This window comes from Periophthalmus magnuspinnatus, chromosome 11 (genome assembly GCF_009829125.3).
Source record: "Periophthalmus magnuspinnatus isolate fPerMag1 chromosome 11, fPerMag1.2.pri, whole genome shotgun sequence".
NCBI lineage: Eukaryota > Metazoa > Chordata > Actinopteri > Gobiiformes > Gobiidae > Periophthalmus > Periophthalmus magnuspinnatus.
In genome coordinates this window covers 16,694,363-16,709,164 of record NC_047136.2, presented here as the reverse complement: position 1 = coordinate 16,709,164, position 14,802 = coordinate 16,694,363, and the positions used below count along the sequence as shown (strand labels likewise).

Sequence of the window (14,802 nt, the reverse complement as noted above, 5' to 3'; positions counted from 1 at the left end):
TCCTTGTCCCTTATAGATGTTTGATTTTCAACAAAAAGGTGAGAGTGACTAACTGAAAAAAAAAACTGTTGGCTAATGCAAGTTAGCTTGTGACTGCAATGATATTTGAGAGGGACATGTTTAACAGCACAAATTATCTGCTCAGACTGTGTTAAAATAAAGCTCAGATTTAAGAACAAAGCCTCAGACAGAGCATGCCTACAGTTAGCATTATACCCCCAGGGAATATTGATGACATCATCTGCAAAGTATGAACTGAACTTTACTGACGCTCTCTCTCCTCTATCCACAGCTGTGCACTCGGACGAGCTGAGACCGTCTCTGCCATGAAGTCCAAGAAGTCCCAGTCTCCCTCTCCATCCCAGCGCCGACGGTCCTGCTTCAGCCTGAGGGGCCGCAGGAAGAAGGGAGGAGCCATCAGAGGGAAACTGCGTATGCGCTCTCTGCCTGGGGCCTTCATCCTGCTTGGCCTCCTGGTGGTGGTGGTGGGTACTGCACTAGCTGTGGCTGGGTACTGGCCCTACAGGTTGTCCAAGGCAACGCTGTTGACCGAGGGGGAAGAGTCATCATCCGGGTGGAGCCTGGGAGCCAAGGGTCTTCTGTCATCAGCCAGAGGTGAGGTGTATATCATGGTGCTGTAAAATTGAGTTTGGTTAATTACTTGACTATATAACTAACTTCAAAAATGTCATAATATTAGTTTCTGTGCAGTTAAGTTCATTTAATATTACATTTTTTTTTGACTAACATTGGTTAACACTTTACATATTAAGATCATCATGTTAACTTTTATTACAAAATTGCTTTGCTCCCCACTGTAGTGTATTGTTTTGTATCATGCTATAGTATATTTATGAAAAATTGCTTTGCAGGAGCATGGGTGATGTGGGCTTGTGGGCTGAGCATGGTACAGAATCATACTGCTAACCATAAGGAGGGTTTGAATAGGGCTTGGGAGAAAATGCTAGATTATTCAAACATGCATGAATGACATGGAAAACCACTTCAGACATGTCTTTGATAATGGATTAACATTATAACATGGTCGAAAGTTCCAAAAAGTTAATTAGGCATAATACCTTCTCTTTAAGATGCGCTATGTAACTTTTATGGTGGTGGTTCTACCACATGTTTATCTTCATGAAGACCTTCTTGCTTTGCCTGGAATAATAGAAACTGAAATTATATACCGTACATTTCGGATTATAAGCCGCTACTTTTTTTCCACGCTTTGAACCCTGCGGCTTTTACAGCAGTGCGGCTTATATATGGAATTTTACTGGATAACGGACCCTGGGGGGCGCTCTCTAGCTGTAAACGTAAAAGTGAGACAGACGTGGGGAAAGATTCTGCTCTGAAGAATTCACTAGTTTTGATTTTGAACGATCATTTTGCGCATCATGAAATGGATATGATGCAGTTTTTAAGATAAAGAAACAGAAAGGAAACAGAGCAGGGGTCGGCCTTTAACACGCAAAGAGCCATTTGGACCCACTTTCCACATAAAATAAAACACTGGGAGCCGCAAATACTTTTTGACATCTAAAATGAAGATAACACTGTATAATAACAATAATGTAACGGAATAATGTAGGTTTTACTTTCACGGACAAGCCTTCTACACGTGGCAGATAAATATGGCAAAAACAACTTAAGTGCATTAAAAAAATACAACTCACCAAACCGCTGCATCATGCATCGCGCTGATTATGTGATTATGTCTACTCTACTCCGCAGTTTCTTTAAAAAAAACAACAACAAAAAAACTCGTAGCGTATCGTTTAATCCCAGGTGCTTATTCTCCATGTGCCAAAGCAGTTTTGAAGGTTTCATTGCCTTATTTGCTTTTCCCGTATGTTACGCAGAGCGGACTCTGTGCGTGAGTCACCTGTAGCGACAAACCCAGATTTTAAGTAGGCATTGTCTGTTAAATTTATCTTTCTTTTTCTTGGAGGTCGTAGTCTCTTCTTCTGGCTCCTCAGTTGTCCTTTTCCCCTTTGTTAAAAAGATCTCCAAAGACTTTTGTTTTGGCTCATTTTCACTCGCTTGTGGCTCTACTTTTGTGCGTCGTGTCTGATGTGTTATACGTGATACGTCACCGCGGAGACAAGAGCAGATAATATACTTGCTACTACATCAAATAGATTTCTGTGGCGATTTCCAGCAGGATTTTCATGATACATCTACGGACGAGCTTATTAGTGTGTCATTAGGGACGGGCCAAAGTTGCTCCTGACCCCTGTGCGCACAACGTCTGAAAATCAGGGCTCTTTACGCAGGACTGAGCTGTGTCTGTGTTAGTTCCCAAGCCACGCAGAGCCGCAGTATGAGGCGGAAAGAGGCGCATGCGGCTCCGGAGCCGCGAGTTGCCGACCCCTGAAATAGAGCCACTGCACGTAAGCTCGACATCAATGAATCCAACTTGGTCAATGTAAAAAGACGACAAAAGTTTTCAGAGGAAATAAAAGCAGATTTTCCGTGTTGGTGCAGCTTTATTTTCTAAACCTGCAGATGTGTTCATCCCGTGTTGTTGTCGTGTTGGTGCCAATTTTCAAGCACAGTTAAAAAAAAGCGTGTCGGTGCACCGTCTTTCTGTGTAAATATCTCATGTTACAATATGAAAACCTGCGGCTTTTATTCAGGTGCGGCTTATATATGTACAAAATTGATTTTCTCTTCAAATTTAGCTGGTGCGGCTTATATCAAGGTGCGCTCTGTAGTCCGAAATTTACGGTAGTTCTGAAGTCATTAAAATAGAAGCTGCTACCACTAATCCATAAATACAAAAGGTCTGAACCAGGACTATTCAGGACTAAACCAAGTCTGAACCCGAATTGACTAAACCAGGTTTCAACCAGGACTAAAGGTCGGCTGAGGGCTTTTGGCACCTTTACTGTGGGCGACAATTTAAAAAAAAAAGTTATGTAGTATTACAGATTGTCCTATGCAATTGTGAGAAACACCTCTTCACTCTTGCCATGGTAACGAACCTAAGTAGGAAGTGTAAGACGCATCCTGGTGCCTCCTAACCCCCATCACACCAGACCAGAAGTCTATTGTAAGTTTTATAGATACACAGACTTGAAACTTTGAATTAGACCTTAAAAGAACCTCTTAGATCCACAAAGTTATTTTTACAAGAATGGAACAATTGACAATCTTTCACTAAAGAAAGAAGCCATTGACTAAAGTTAATTCAGATAAATGTGCCATGACCACAATACAAATAAAAGACACTGCTGTTTGATGAAACAATCTCAGCTAATGACTTTCTCCACAGAAAGAAGAAGAACGATTTAAATTGTTCATGCTGTGAATATTGTCAATATTGTTTGCTTATTGTTTTGTAAGTGTCACATGAATATCTGTATTTGTGTAAAACGGGGTTAATGGTTCATAATACACATGTGAGTAGAAATTCACAGAATTCTCCTCATCCTCAAAAAAACCCAACTCAACTTTAGCCAAGTCAGCACTCTTCACCTCATTGGTTTAGGCCTGTTCAAACTTAAGTGTGTGGTTTCAACGGGAAATACACTAGCCATCTTCGAACCAAATCGAGGAGTTCCATCCCTCACTTAGACCCAGGACAAAGAACAGAAGAGACACTGCCCAAGAAGTGAAAACTTCCATTTCATTCTTTCAAAATTTGTGTGTGTGTTTTTAATCTATATGACTATAGCTGATCTGACTGAAAGCAAAGCTTTCACATTTTTCTAAATTTAAATATATCTTTTTGATTCATTTTGACATAGCCTTATTCTGTGACCTGTGCTGCTGAGACCTTATAGATATCAACCAAAAAAACATCCTTCTCTGCTTTCTCAACAATGGAAGAAAGCCTCCGAGCATGGACAGCTTGACCTCCAGAACCGACCTTCTGAAGGCATCAGCACAACAGCATATACTGAGACATCAGCACCTACTGTGGCTAGAAACATCCTGCTCCCGGTTTTATGCCTGCACATCACAGATTGACTTAATTGATCAATTTAGACTCAACACATAACCTTAGATAACTCTTGGGCTTTTATCTAATCTTTAATTTTTGGACCCCAGTCTAAAGCAAACCACACTCATCTGCATATTTCATATTCAAATGTTGCATGTTAAACTTGGTCAATAAATATTCATAAAGCACAATTTGCTTTGGTGAATAGTGATGTTATCTTGAGATATGCTACAAGAATTTATGAACCTTCAGAGCATTGTTTCATTAATTATTACATAATAAATTAATTTAGATAACTGATTATAACTGGTTCTGTTTCTCCACTTTTGTTGAGTGGTTCCCCAAAACTCTTCCTCTAGTCAAAGCCACACACAAGTGCTACATGGGTTCTGCTTTAACTTAGAACTAAAGTTAATCAAATTCTTCATGTAAATGACTCCTTAACTCACTCCCACTCTACAGTTACTTCTGCTAACATGTTAACTAACTCAAAACAGTTTCCTAATCCTAACCTTAACCATTTTCCTTATCTTACCATACTCCTGCTGTTCCTAAGCTTAACCAAACCCTAACCATATCCTAACTTGAAAAAAACCTGTTCCTAAACTTCATCACTCCATCCCTCCCGACCTGACATTTTAGCATAATCCATTGTCAAGTACAGTACATCCCAGTCACAGGAAGTCTATTTACCACCTGAACTCTGCACACGTTTACAGTGAATAAATGTAATTAGCGCTTTTGGAACAAACATCAGACAAAATGCTGCAAATATACTTCCACAAATGTTCCATCCAGTTCACTTGTCGAGCTTTATTCTTTACAAAACTTCATTTGCAAGTTTGCATAATTTTGCGACGGCACATGCATTATTTAATACCCATAGGCCTGGTGAAATGCAAGCTGTAGCGCAGCAGTGTGCAAGCTGTGAGAGGGATTCTGCTGTGCTCTGGCTCTGTTTCTGCCTACACTGCACTGCAATTGTTTTAAGAGGAGCAGGTTCTCCATGGAGTGAGTACAGTAGCAGAATGTGGCAATGGCCGCAAAAGTGCATATTCATTTATAAGTGACTTTATAAGCAGCTTTAATTTCTTCACAGTTATTATTTATGAGCCTGGAATTATAAGTGTATATTAGAAAGTATAATGATTCTTAAATGGGATGTAGTATGTACAATCAGCAACAATATTAGCTTACTCAAAGTTGTAGTTTAATAGATTTGTCCTGCATGTGAGGCTTCAGTTCTTGGAAAATTTCAGTGTATACCTACCACCCATCTTCTCTTACTTTTCTGTATTTAACTGCGTTTAATAACACAAATTCAGACTCCAGGTCGCATATACAGTGGCTCTTTTTCAACGTCAAAAAAGAAATACGCTGCATGCTACAGTGAAATGAAGGTTTACAGTGAACAAAATGTAAAATAATTGCAATTGTTGTAATTGGCAGGTACAGACGTCAGTGATGTGATAAAGGGAGAGTATGTTGGATTTGTTTAGGTGGAGATAGAGTGAAGGTTGTAGCTGAAATGGCAGGACAAAAAAGAGGAAAGAGAGTTTACACTACCAGTCAAAAGTTTGGACACACCCTCTCATTCAAGGGTTTTTGTACTTTCTGTATTTTATATTGCCTACATACAGAAGACATCAATTATGTGATGAAAAATATATGGAATTATGTAACAAAGAAAAAAAATAACTAAACGAAATATGTTTTATATTTTAAAGTCCTCAAAGTAGCACTGCAAAACCCTTGATCTCCTCTCAGGGAGCTTCATGATGAAGTCTCCTTAAATAGTTTTTCACTTCCCAGCTGTGCCTCGTCAGGGTCAAGAAATACCAAAAGTGGAAAGCAGTGATGAAAACAAAGGGTGTCTATTTAAAAAAAAAAAAAAAGAAGAAGAAGTTTAGAGTTATTTTTAGTTGTTTGCTATATTTTGCCATGTGTTCATTCAGTTTGGATGTCTACAGTATAAATAAAGAAGAAATATAGATGAAAAACTGAATGGCTTGTGAGGTTAATGGTTGAGAGACAAAGGTAGAAGGCTATAATTGGCTAACACTGACAGACAGACGAAAGCAGATATGAACAAGAGTGCACTAAAGTTGTTCTGGATGAAATTATATTGTATATGTTGTCGGATTGGAGATTTGTGAGCTGCTTTATGGTTAACATTCCTGTAATTACTGTACCTATCCACATGAAACAAAAACTGGCACAAAGTGATGCCTTTTTTTTTACAGTGGCTTCAGAAAGTGGTGCAAATATTTAAGCCCAAAGATGTGATTGCTGACAGCTGAAAGGATTTTAAGTTAGAAGATATGACATGTTTATGGAGCCGTTTTCTAACAGATAATGGTAGGGTTCACATTTGTGGGTCTCCTCTGCCAAGTCACTGCAGACGTTTAACTGTAAAATGTGGTACAAATTGAAACCCGGACATAGACTATAAAAATGTAATGACATTAGCTCTTTTTTTTAATTCCACTGCCATAAAATATATAGTTTTGAAGTCATTGAAAAAGAAACTAAAACAGGTCTGAACTGAGACTATACCAGGACTAAACCTAGTCCGGATCAGGTCTGACTAAACCAGGCCATAAAGGGGCATTAAGGGGTAACTGTCAATTGTCTGTTTGGCACCTTTACTGTTCCTGTGCTCCTCACATCTCTTGCTGGTCATTGCTGCAGATATAGTTTAGTTTTTTAATGGAGAGGTCTACAGCCAATTCTTTGTCAGTAAAATCATGTTGTTTGGACAGTTAAAAGGATTTTTAAGTTATTTGATTAATATGGCATGTTAAAACAAGTAATGGTAGGATTTGTGGATTATAAATTTGTTTATTTCTTCCAAAAACAGTACATCCTGCCATAGAGGTATATGCACTACCAGTCAAAGGTTTAGACTTTTTCATGTATGTTTCTTTTGTCATTACATGATTATTTACATTGCAAATTCTCACTGAAGGCATTAAAACTATTAATGAACACATATGAAACATAAAATAACCTCAAAATAACTCTAAATTTATTTTAGATTACATATTTTTTGGAATAGACACCCTTTGTTTTCATCACTGCTTTGCACTTTTGGTATTTCTTGACCCTGACTAGACACAGCTGTGAAGTGAAAACAGCTATGCCTCGTTGTAAACATACAGAAAAAAAATATTGAAGGTTTGTCCAAACTTTTGACTGATAGTGTAGGCCCCTGCTTCATCAAATTCTAGAAAGTGAACACAGCCTATTATCATTTGAATGTATGAGAGAAACTATAATTTTAGTTTTCCAATTTCTCTTTTTTCTCATTCTGTTTTCAGCCAGCCTGGTACATAGTGAACGTATGAAGCTGCTGGGACCAGTCATCATGGGTGTGGGGCTGTTCATCCTTATCTGTGCCAACACCGTCCTGTATGAGAACCGTGACCGAGAGACACAGATGCTCCTGGCCCAGATGAGGAGTGTCATCTGCTCCGTGTCGGCTGCAGTACCCTCTGCCGACCTCCAGGAGATAGCCGTCACCAACTCCATGACCAAGCACTACCAGTGGGTCAGCAGCCTTCCTGCCGCGCACCTCAACATTCTCTGTCTCCAGCAGCTAGCCTGCTCTGAGCCCATCCTACGCACCCGATCTGGTGACAGGGACTACCATCAGGCCGTGCTGCAGACAGAAGCACTCCACCACCAGGAGTCGGAATCCACACCTTCCCTCAAATCTTCCAAATCGAACTCTCGCAATTCCAGTCAGATGGATTTAAAAACTGACAACTTTTCGCCAAAACACGCCATTCAGCTAGTCAAAGTCAACAACTGCCTGGTTTCGGCAAGTTCCATGTCAACGCTAGAGGTGGAGGAGAGTGTAGATGTTCCACTAGCTCTGCCCAGGCGATGTCACAGTCTGAGCTATAGGACTAACCCTTACAAACATGGCGTCCACTTGAAGGCGCTGCTCAAAGCATCCGACACAGACACAAAACAATTGGTGGGACAGCGGAATGAGCGCGGTTCACATGTCTGTGTGAGTATCCCAGGACAAATCGTGGATAATATGTCCGAGGATATGACACACCGGAGCTGGCCCAGACTGGACTTGGGAATAGGGAGGAGGTATTTGAAATTGGAAAATAAAGAGGATTCTGTGGACAAATTGTTAGACCAATTGGAGAATCAGTGTTCGCAATGGGATAAAAGCTTTGGATCAGGACCATTCCAATGATGGGAACTTTTTGGAATATACTCTGTTGTTTGTTGATTGCCATAGTGAACCAATTGCACAGTGAGTTTGCTGAATTTTCAGGCCAGATGTTCTTCATAACCACATATAACTTGACTGTCATTGTGGGTCATCCATTGTCTTGCTGACTGATGCAACCATAGTAGTTGGGTAAGGCTTGAACCAACTACCCTCCAGTTAGTAGGTGAACGCTCAACCCACGACACCACTGATGGCTTACCTGGAGTAAAGTATATTTTTCTTACTGTGCAATGCAATTTTCGGGATCTTCCAAATACACTTGGAGATGTTCCGATCATAAGAGGAATTTGTTTATGCAATCAAAGGAGTAGACAAGACTGGAGCCAGGTCTGTCATGAATGAGCTAAATGACGCATTGTTTACTATTGCTAGGCTTGGCAGACCTCCGCACGCTAACCATTCCAACTGTGGTTTGGACAGACCTATACAAACTATCATTTTCACTGTGGAATCATTTTGTAATCAAATGGCTGGTCCGTGAGCAAGACGTGGGCAAGCCGTGGGTGCGGAAAGGGGCTATATGTGCAAAGATGTCCCGCACTCTGATGCAATGCATGGTAGTGGTGTACAGTGTCATACCTCTTATGCAGATCGTTGTTTGTTCCATGTGTTACCAGTGTCTATGGGGTTGTGTTGTCTTCTGTTGTGTCCACTGTCTTTCACGCAATACTGTACATGTTTATCCAGTTGTCTGTGCATTTAGGCCGAAATATGATGTCTTCCTTACATTTTGTAAAGAAAAATAATCGTCTTATTTTAGCATTATCAAGTTTTTTGCACATTAAAAACTAAGTATTTAGACCCAGTCAAGCAGTAACAGCTGAGTCCTATCTGTTAGTGTCATGTTGACAATAAACATGCAGTGTTTTTCACTGGGTATTTCACACTTAATCCAAGTATACAAATAACAAGTGAAAAAGCATTTAACAACTACTCTGAAGAACAGATATTAAAGGCATTCTACCTGATTTTTTTCTTCAAAATGTGAAAACCACAGCTAGTTTATTTTAAGCTGTGTGCAAAGGTCCAATATTGTTCCTCACTTATCTTATGCATTCTGAGAATCCTAATTAATCACTGTGAGTTTATAAGCGCCTTTCACAACTTTCAGAGGCCAGATTGGAGTTTTGCCCTCACGGTAATGCTACCAACAACTTGGATGCTAACAGTGCACTTCTTGATTCACAGAGGATAAAATGCTTTTGCGATAAAACTCTGCTCTGGTCTCTGAAAGTTGTGAAAAGCACATGAACTCACTGCAGAGAATAATTAGGATGCTCGGAATGCATAAGGTAAGTGAAGAATAACTTTGGACATCTGCAGACTGTTTAAAATGAACTAGTTTGTTTTTTCATGTTTTGAAGACAGTAAAAATCAGCCACAGCGTCTTTAATGAGAATGTTTAAATTCTCAACAATGTTATACCATTAAGTAATGGAAATTCATGTTAAGTTAGGATCTTATTATGCAGTTATAAGGTTGCTGTAGCGACAAGCAGAGTCAGGACTGATGCTGTAGTTTGCTTATGCTGTGGCGTAAACATAGCTTTGGGAACATGACATCACTGTGAGGTTAGCCGAAGGTCACAGAAGCAATATCTTTTTCAATCAGTTTTACAGGCCCCATCTGTGTCCCCAGAAATGATGTAACATGTTCAAAGCAGGCTTGGTTTTACTGACAAACAAAAGTGCATATTTATTCATGAATAAAAGTGTATTTTCTGTAACATGTCAGTGCTTTATGTTTGAAGTTCTGTTTTGGCGCCTATAAATGTGAAGTGGAAACAAACACACCTAAGGGGAGAAAGAGAGAACGGTCCGGGTGGCAACAAGCTGTACTGAAAGGACCCACGTTAAACATTGTCCGTTGTTTTACATTTAAGCTGCTGTAGCAAAAGTAAAATTAAATTCTGTCAACTGGACAAAAATTTTAGAGTGAAGAAATGGTTTGAGAGGGGAGTTAAAGAGACTGTTAGGAAAGGCAATCCATCTTTAAACAGGAATGGGGGGCTTAGACATTTATCTCTTATTTCCCAACTCCATCTTCAGACCTAAATCAAAACAAGGAAAACAATAGTGAAAGCCAGTAAGATAATAGTTGTGAAAGCACCCATTAGAGGCCTGAACGATTATGCATAACATGACTTAGGCACAGTGAACACTTGTATGTAGTTCAATAGACTTAGTTAACAAACAGAAACTGTAAACTAATAGGTGTGTAGTGTAGTTAGCTCCTCCCTTCAGGCAGATATAAGTGTCCAACAGCAATCTGACCAGAGCTAAAGAAGTCAATTGGATGCGCGGCTAAAGTTTTTTGTCCAGTTGACAGAATTGAACTTTTCTTTTGCTATAGCTCATACCTGAATGACTGAGCGATTACTTAGACATCTATTAAACTGCCATACTGCGATAAACCTTGAGCTAAGTTTGAAGAGGTTGAGGTTTCAGATCACGACATTCTATGGACCAATATTATTTAATACAAATATGGGCAGCTAAACTTAATATAGTTAAAATGCTTAATCTTTGTTGTAATACAGTGAGTTCTTGTAATCAATAGAGAAAACTGCATCTCAACTGGGAGTATGACATAACTGAGCTGGAGGACAGGTCAAGTTCAACAGTAGCAAAGTGGCGAACTACTTTTGCGTACATCATTATTTAGTAAGCTTGTGTCCCTGTAAACAAAATGACCTAATGATGAATGACAACATAGTGGTACTACTCATCATTGTGTCATCAATAACTGACAAGAGGAAAATACCAGCTGTACCTCCTCAGTGCACAGGCAGCAGAGCATTCAAGTGTGATGGATGCGCAAGGACAGGCTCATTTGTGAGTTCACCTTTAGGCCTCAGTATTATTACAACATGCATATTCACAAGCACACAACCTGACAAAATAAGTCAGATTTAAAAATGGACATAAGGGTGTTATGATTAGATTTTAAATGTATTTTTTCAAATCAGGATTCAGTTCACAGAGCACATTTGAACATATCTAGTAACATTAATAAAAAAGAAGACTGAAGGGGGAATTTCAGAACACGTTGGCAGAGGCTGAAACTGCAGGAATATCAGATTTGTTTTTAATAAATAATAATAAATATGATACAAACATGATAATATGTGGTTGATATTACTGCCTAACTGCAGGCTTTTTATTTGATAATTGTAATGGTTCAAATTGGGCCTTTTATTTAATCTGGAACTTAGACTTGGCTAAAATGTTATAACAATTTGTCACTGCCAAAAGAACATAAATTGAGCTTTAAAATATTGTAATCATTTTAACTCCAACTACCGCCATACAGCTATCTTAAACTCAGTTTAAAAGATTTTACTCTTCACCATTACTGGCATCTGACAGGTCATCGAAGCGCTCAAAAGGAAAGTTTGTGTTAGCATTGATTGTTGTACACAAGAAAGCTCCATGAGGAATAACACTTTAGTCCCATGTTAATGAGTTGCTCCCTGTCCCCTGACCTAAAATGGACTTGTATTGATTCTGTCATTAGCAGTCACCCGGAGCGTTAGTGTTAGCAACTGCATATCCAGAAGGTACTATGTCATCAAACCTCAAACCTGCTTTTACACACAAGGAGCTATGATGTTTGCGATGAGCAGCAAAATGTCTTCACTCCTACAAAACTTCATCTTTTGTTAAAGAGCTATGACGTGCCACACTGATGTTGAGAATTTTAGAAACTAAACTTTAGTCAGCATAGAGAGTTGGATGGAATGCATAAATACACACCTGGGAGACTAAAGAAAAGTGAGGGTGCAGAAGAGAGAGTGGGTATGGGTCTGGACATATGAGGGACAGTGTGATTGGTCTAATAGTTGTCCACACTTGAGACTCCACCCCCTGCAGCTGTAACCAGAAACACCTGACTGTCATCAGGGCTGTCCTGTGTCATGTCACCAAGCACTTAACACTGCAGTGGCCACTAAAGGCAGCACACGCTAATTTTTATACACATTTGACCAAAATGCTGCAAATATGCTTAGTTTGCACAAAAAATACAAAAAAAAAAAGCACTAGGAACAGTATACGATACTATTAAAACACAATATACTCAGTTAAGTAGTAAAAACAAGTGGATTTAGCTTTTAGTTCTACTTAAAAAACTGCACAAGGTTTCTGCTTGTGACGCAACAATCCAAGAAAATTCTAAATGCGTAGACACACAGAGGCAAAGCATTTTTTACAGGATTTCTGAAACCAGCATGAGTGAAACTGTTTTTGCAAGGGAACAATATTCAATCATGATTAAATGCTCAAAAAGTTGTTTTTTTTTTTTTTTCACAATACGTGTCCTTTAAAGTTCACATACTTTCACCCAAGTACTCAGTGCTCAGATTGTTCCCATGTCATGTACTGCTTTAAATCCTTAAGAAATCTGAATTTCTTGATGTTTTACATCTAAGATAATACATTTATAGTAAAAAAAAAAAAAAAAAAGTGTTTCTATTTTTTTAAAATTATTATTATTTTTATGTTTCTATTCAAAATAACCAAAACAGTGACATTGCACTTTATTCCAGGAGCATAGCTGTGACTGTAGTGAGTGGTAGTGTGCAGACAGCAGCCGGAGGAGCAGAGCAGACTAAAAGCGCTTGATAAATTGTTCTCAGCCCTCGCCCTTGTGGAGCTGGGCTGGGCAGGCTTGTAAAGCGGTATTTACGAGGAGGGTCTCACAGCCCCTCCCTCGCTCTGCCTAATGGACACGATGCATTTGGCACAAGAGGGGGAATCCCTCCTACCCCACTCTACCCCCACCCATCCCATCCAGCTCATGTTAAGCAGATGTCTTGATGTCTTGTCTATGTGAATTTCAGTTAGTTTACACTGAGGTGTAAATACAATTAGAAAGACTGCATTTTGTCCCAGTTTGTACTTCTTGTCTGTCATTTTTGCAACTCAACTAATCACCTCTCAATTTTTAGGTATGAATTTACAGTTTCTGTTTAACCAATTTCAACGAAAACAGTTACTATTGACTTCTATGATGTATTAACTGCTAACACATAACATATTAAGATCACAGAGTTGTTACCTTTTATTGTTTTGAAATGCTATATTCGCCAAAGATAACATATTAAAATAATAAGTTAGTAATAAGTTTTTGTTTTGTTTTTTGTCACTCCCCCTTCAGTGAACTATCAGTGTGCATTCTGCTAATGATAGTACTGCACATCACATGAGTGTACTGTTTTGCATCATGCGTTTGTATATTTATAGCAAATTGCCGTGTGGGAGAATAGGTAACGTTGGCTTTTGGGCTGAGTAATGGATAGAACTGTACTGACTTCAGAGAGGGATGTAATAGTTCCTGGATGAGATTGCTAGATTACTCAAAGGTGCATGGGGGACATCTGAAACTTCTTCAGGTACGTTTCTGACCATATGACATGGTAGAAAGCTCCAAACAAGCAGATTTTACATAATGCCATCTTTTTAAATAGGTCTAATCCAGGCCCGTTAACAGACAGTCATCTAACTTTTATTCAGTAACAGGTGTTTTTTTTTTTTTGCTACTAATAATATCTTACAGTACTTGCTTGTCTTGAAATATTCCAGGCAAAGCAATCACATCTCCATGGAAACAAGCAGGTGGCAGAACCTCCACCAGAAAAGTTACATAGCGCACCTTTAAATGGACAATCTGGTTTCTAGTCAAGAGGCAAAAGTCCCATCACTAGAACTGAGAACATTTAGAAAAAAAGTTTTAGCAGACTACCATGTATTTGAGCAAAATGTTGCTTGCCCCAGTACAGATATATTGTATAAGCACCTCTTGAGGTCAAAATAAGATATTTGTCTCTTGTCTGCATCTAATTAGAGTGTTTTATTGTCAGAGAATCAAGAAGCTTAGTGTTTAGCGCGGGAGTTGTTAGTATTACCATGAAGGAAAAACTCTGATCTCTGAGAAGTCTGAAATGTGTTAACCTCATTGCGGTGAATAATTAGGATGCTTCAAACACATAAGGTAAGTGAGGAATATCTGCAAACTGTTTAAAAAGAACTAATTCTGTTTATCTTTAAGGATATACAACAAGAAATACAGCGCAAAGGTGCATAGCTATATGCATAAATCCCACATGTAAAGCATTATCCCTCTCCACATCTGGCTCTGGGTACGAGGTGTGGTGGTATGCCGGAATCCCCCTGTTCCAAAGCGTGGCCATTTTTCCTGTAGTTAGACTTTATGGAAGCCTGAAGGCAGGTATGCACTCTCTCCATTCCCTCTTTCCATTTAATTGGATGAGAGGGCTCCCGGGCCCCTTATGGCTTGTAAATCCAGCTCCCTGCACCAGCAATGACAGTATCGATATTGAAGTATCAATATCTATTCTGACTAGGTACTGATACTGTTATGCAAATATATATATATATATTAACATATGCAAATTTTAAGGCTATACATCAATTTTAGACAGGGCTATTTCTTCACTGTAATTCCAATAACACCTGACACAGATGGGACTGCCCCATTTGTGTCAGGTGTTCTACTTGTTCTTTAGGGCCAATTTGAAATCATTTTTATACATATATGTGTGGCTTGGTGGCAGACTCCCCACCTAAAAAGTTAC

General features: G+C 39.1%; 1 protein-coding gene across 1 annotated transcript; it reads left to right on the top strand.

The window, feature by feature from the left end:
- Nucleotides 1–326: 326 nt before the first annotated feature.
- tmem200b (transmembrane protein 200B) lies at nucleotides 327–9,933 on the top strand. The gene is made up of 2 exons (XM_033974873.2): nucleotides 327–615; nucleotides 7,273–9,933. The coding sequence occupies exons 1-2, from the start codon at nucleotides 327–329 to the stop codon at nucleotides 8,166–8,168; spliced, it is 1,185 nt and encodes a 394-aa protein (XP_033830764.2). The 3' UTR covers nucleotides 8,169–9,933.
- The last annotated feature ends 4,869 nt before the right edge of the window (nucleotides 9,934–14,802 follow it).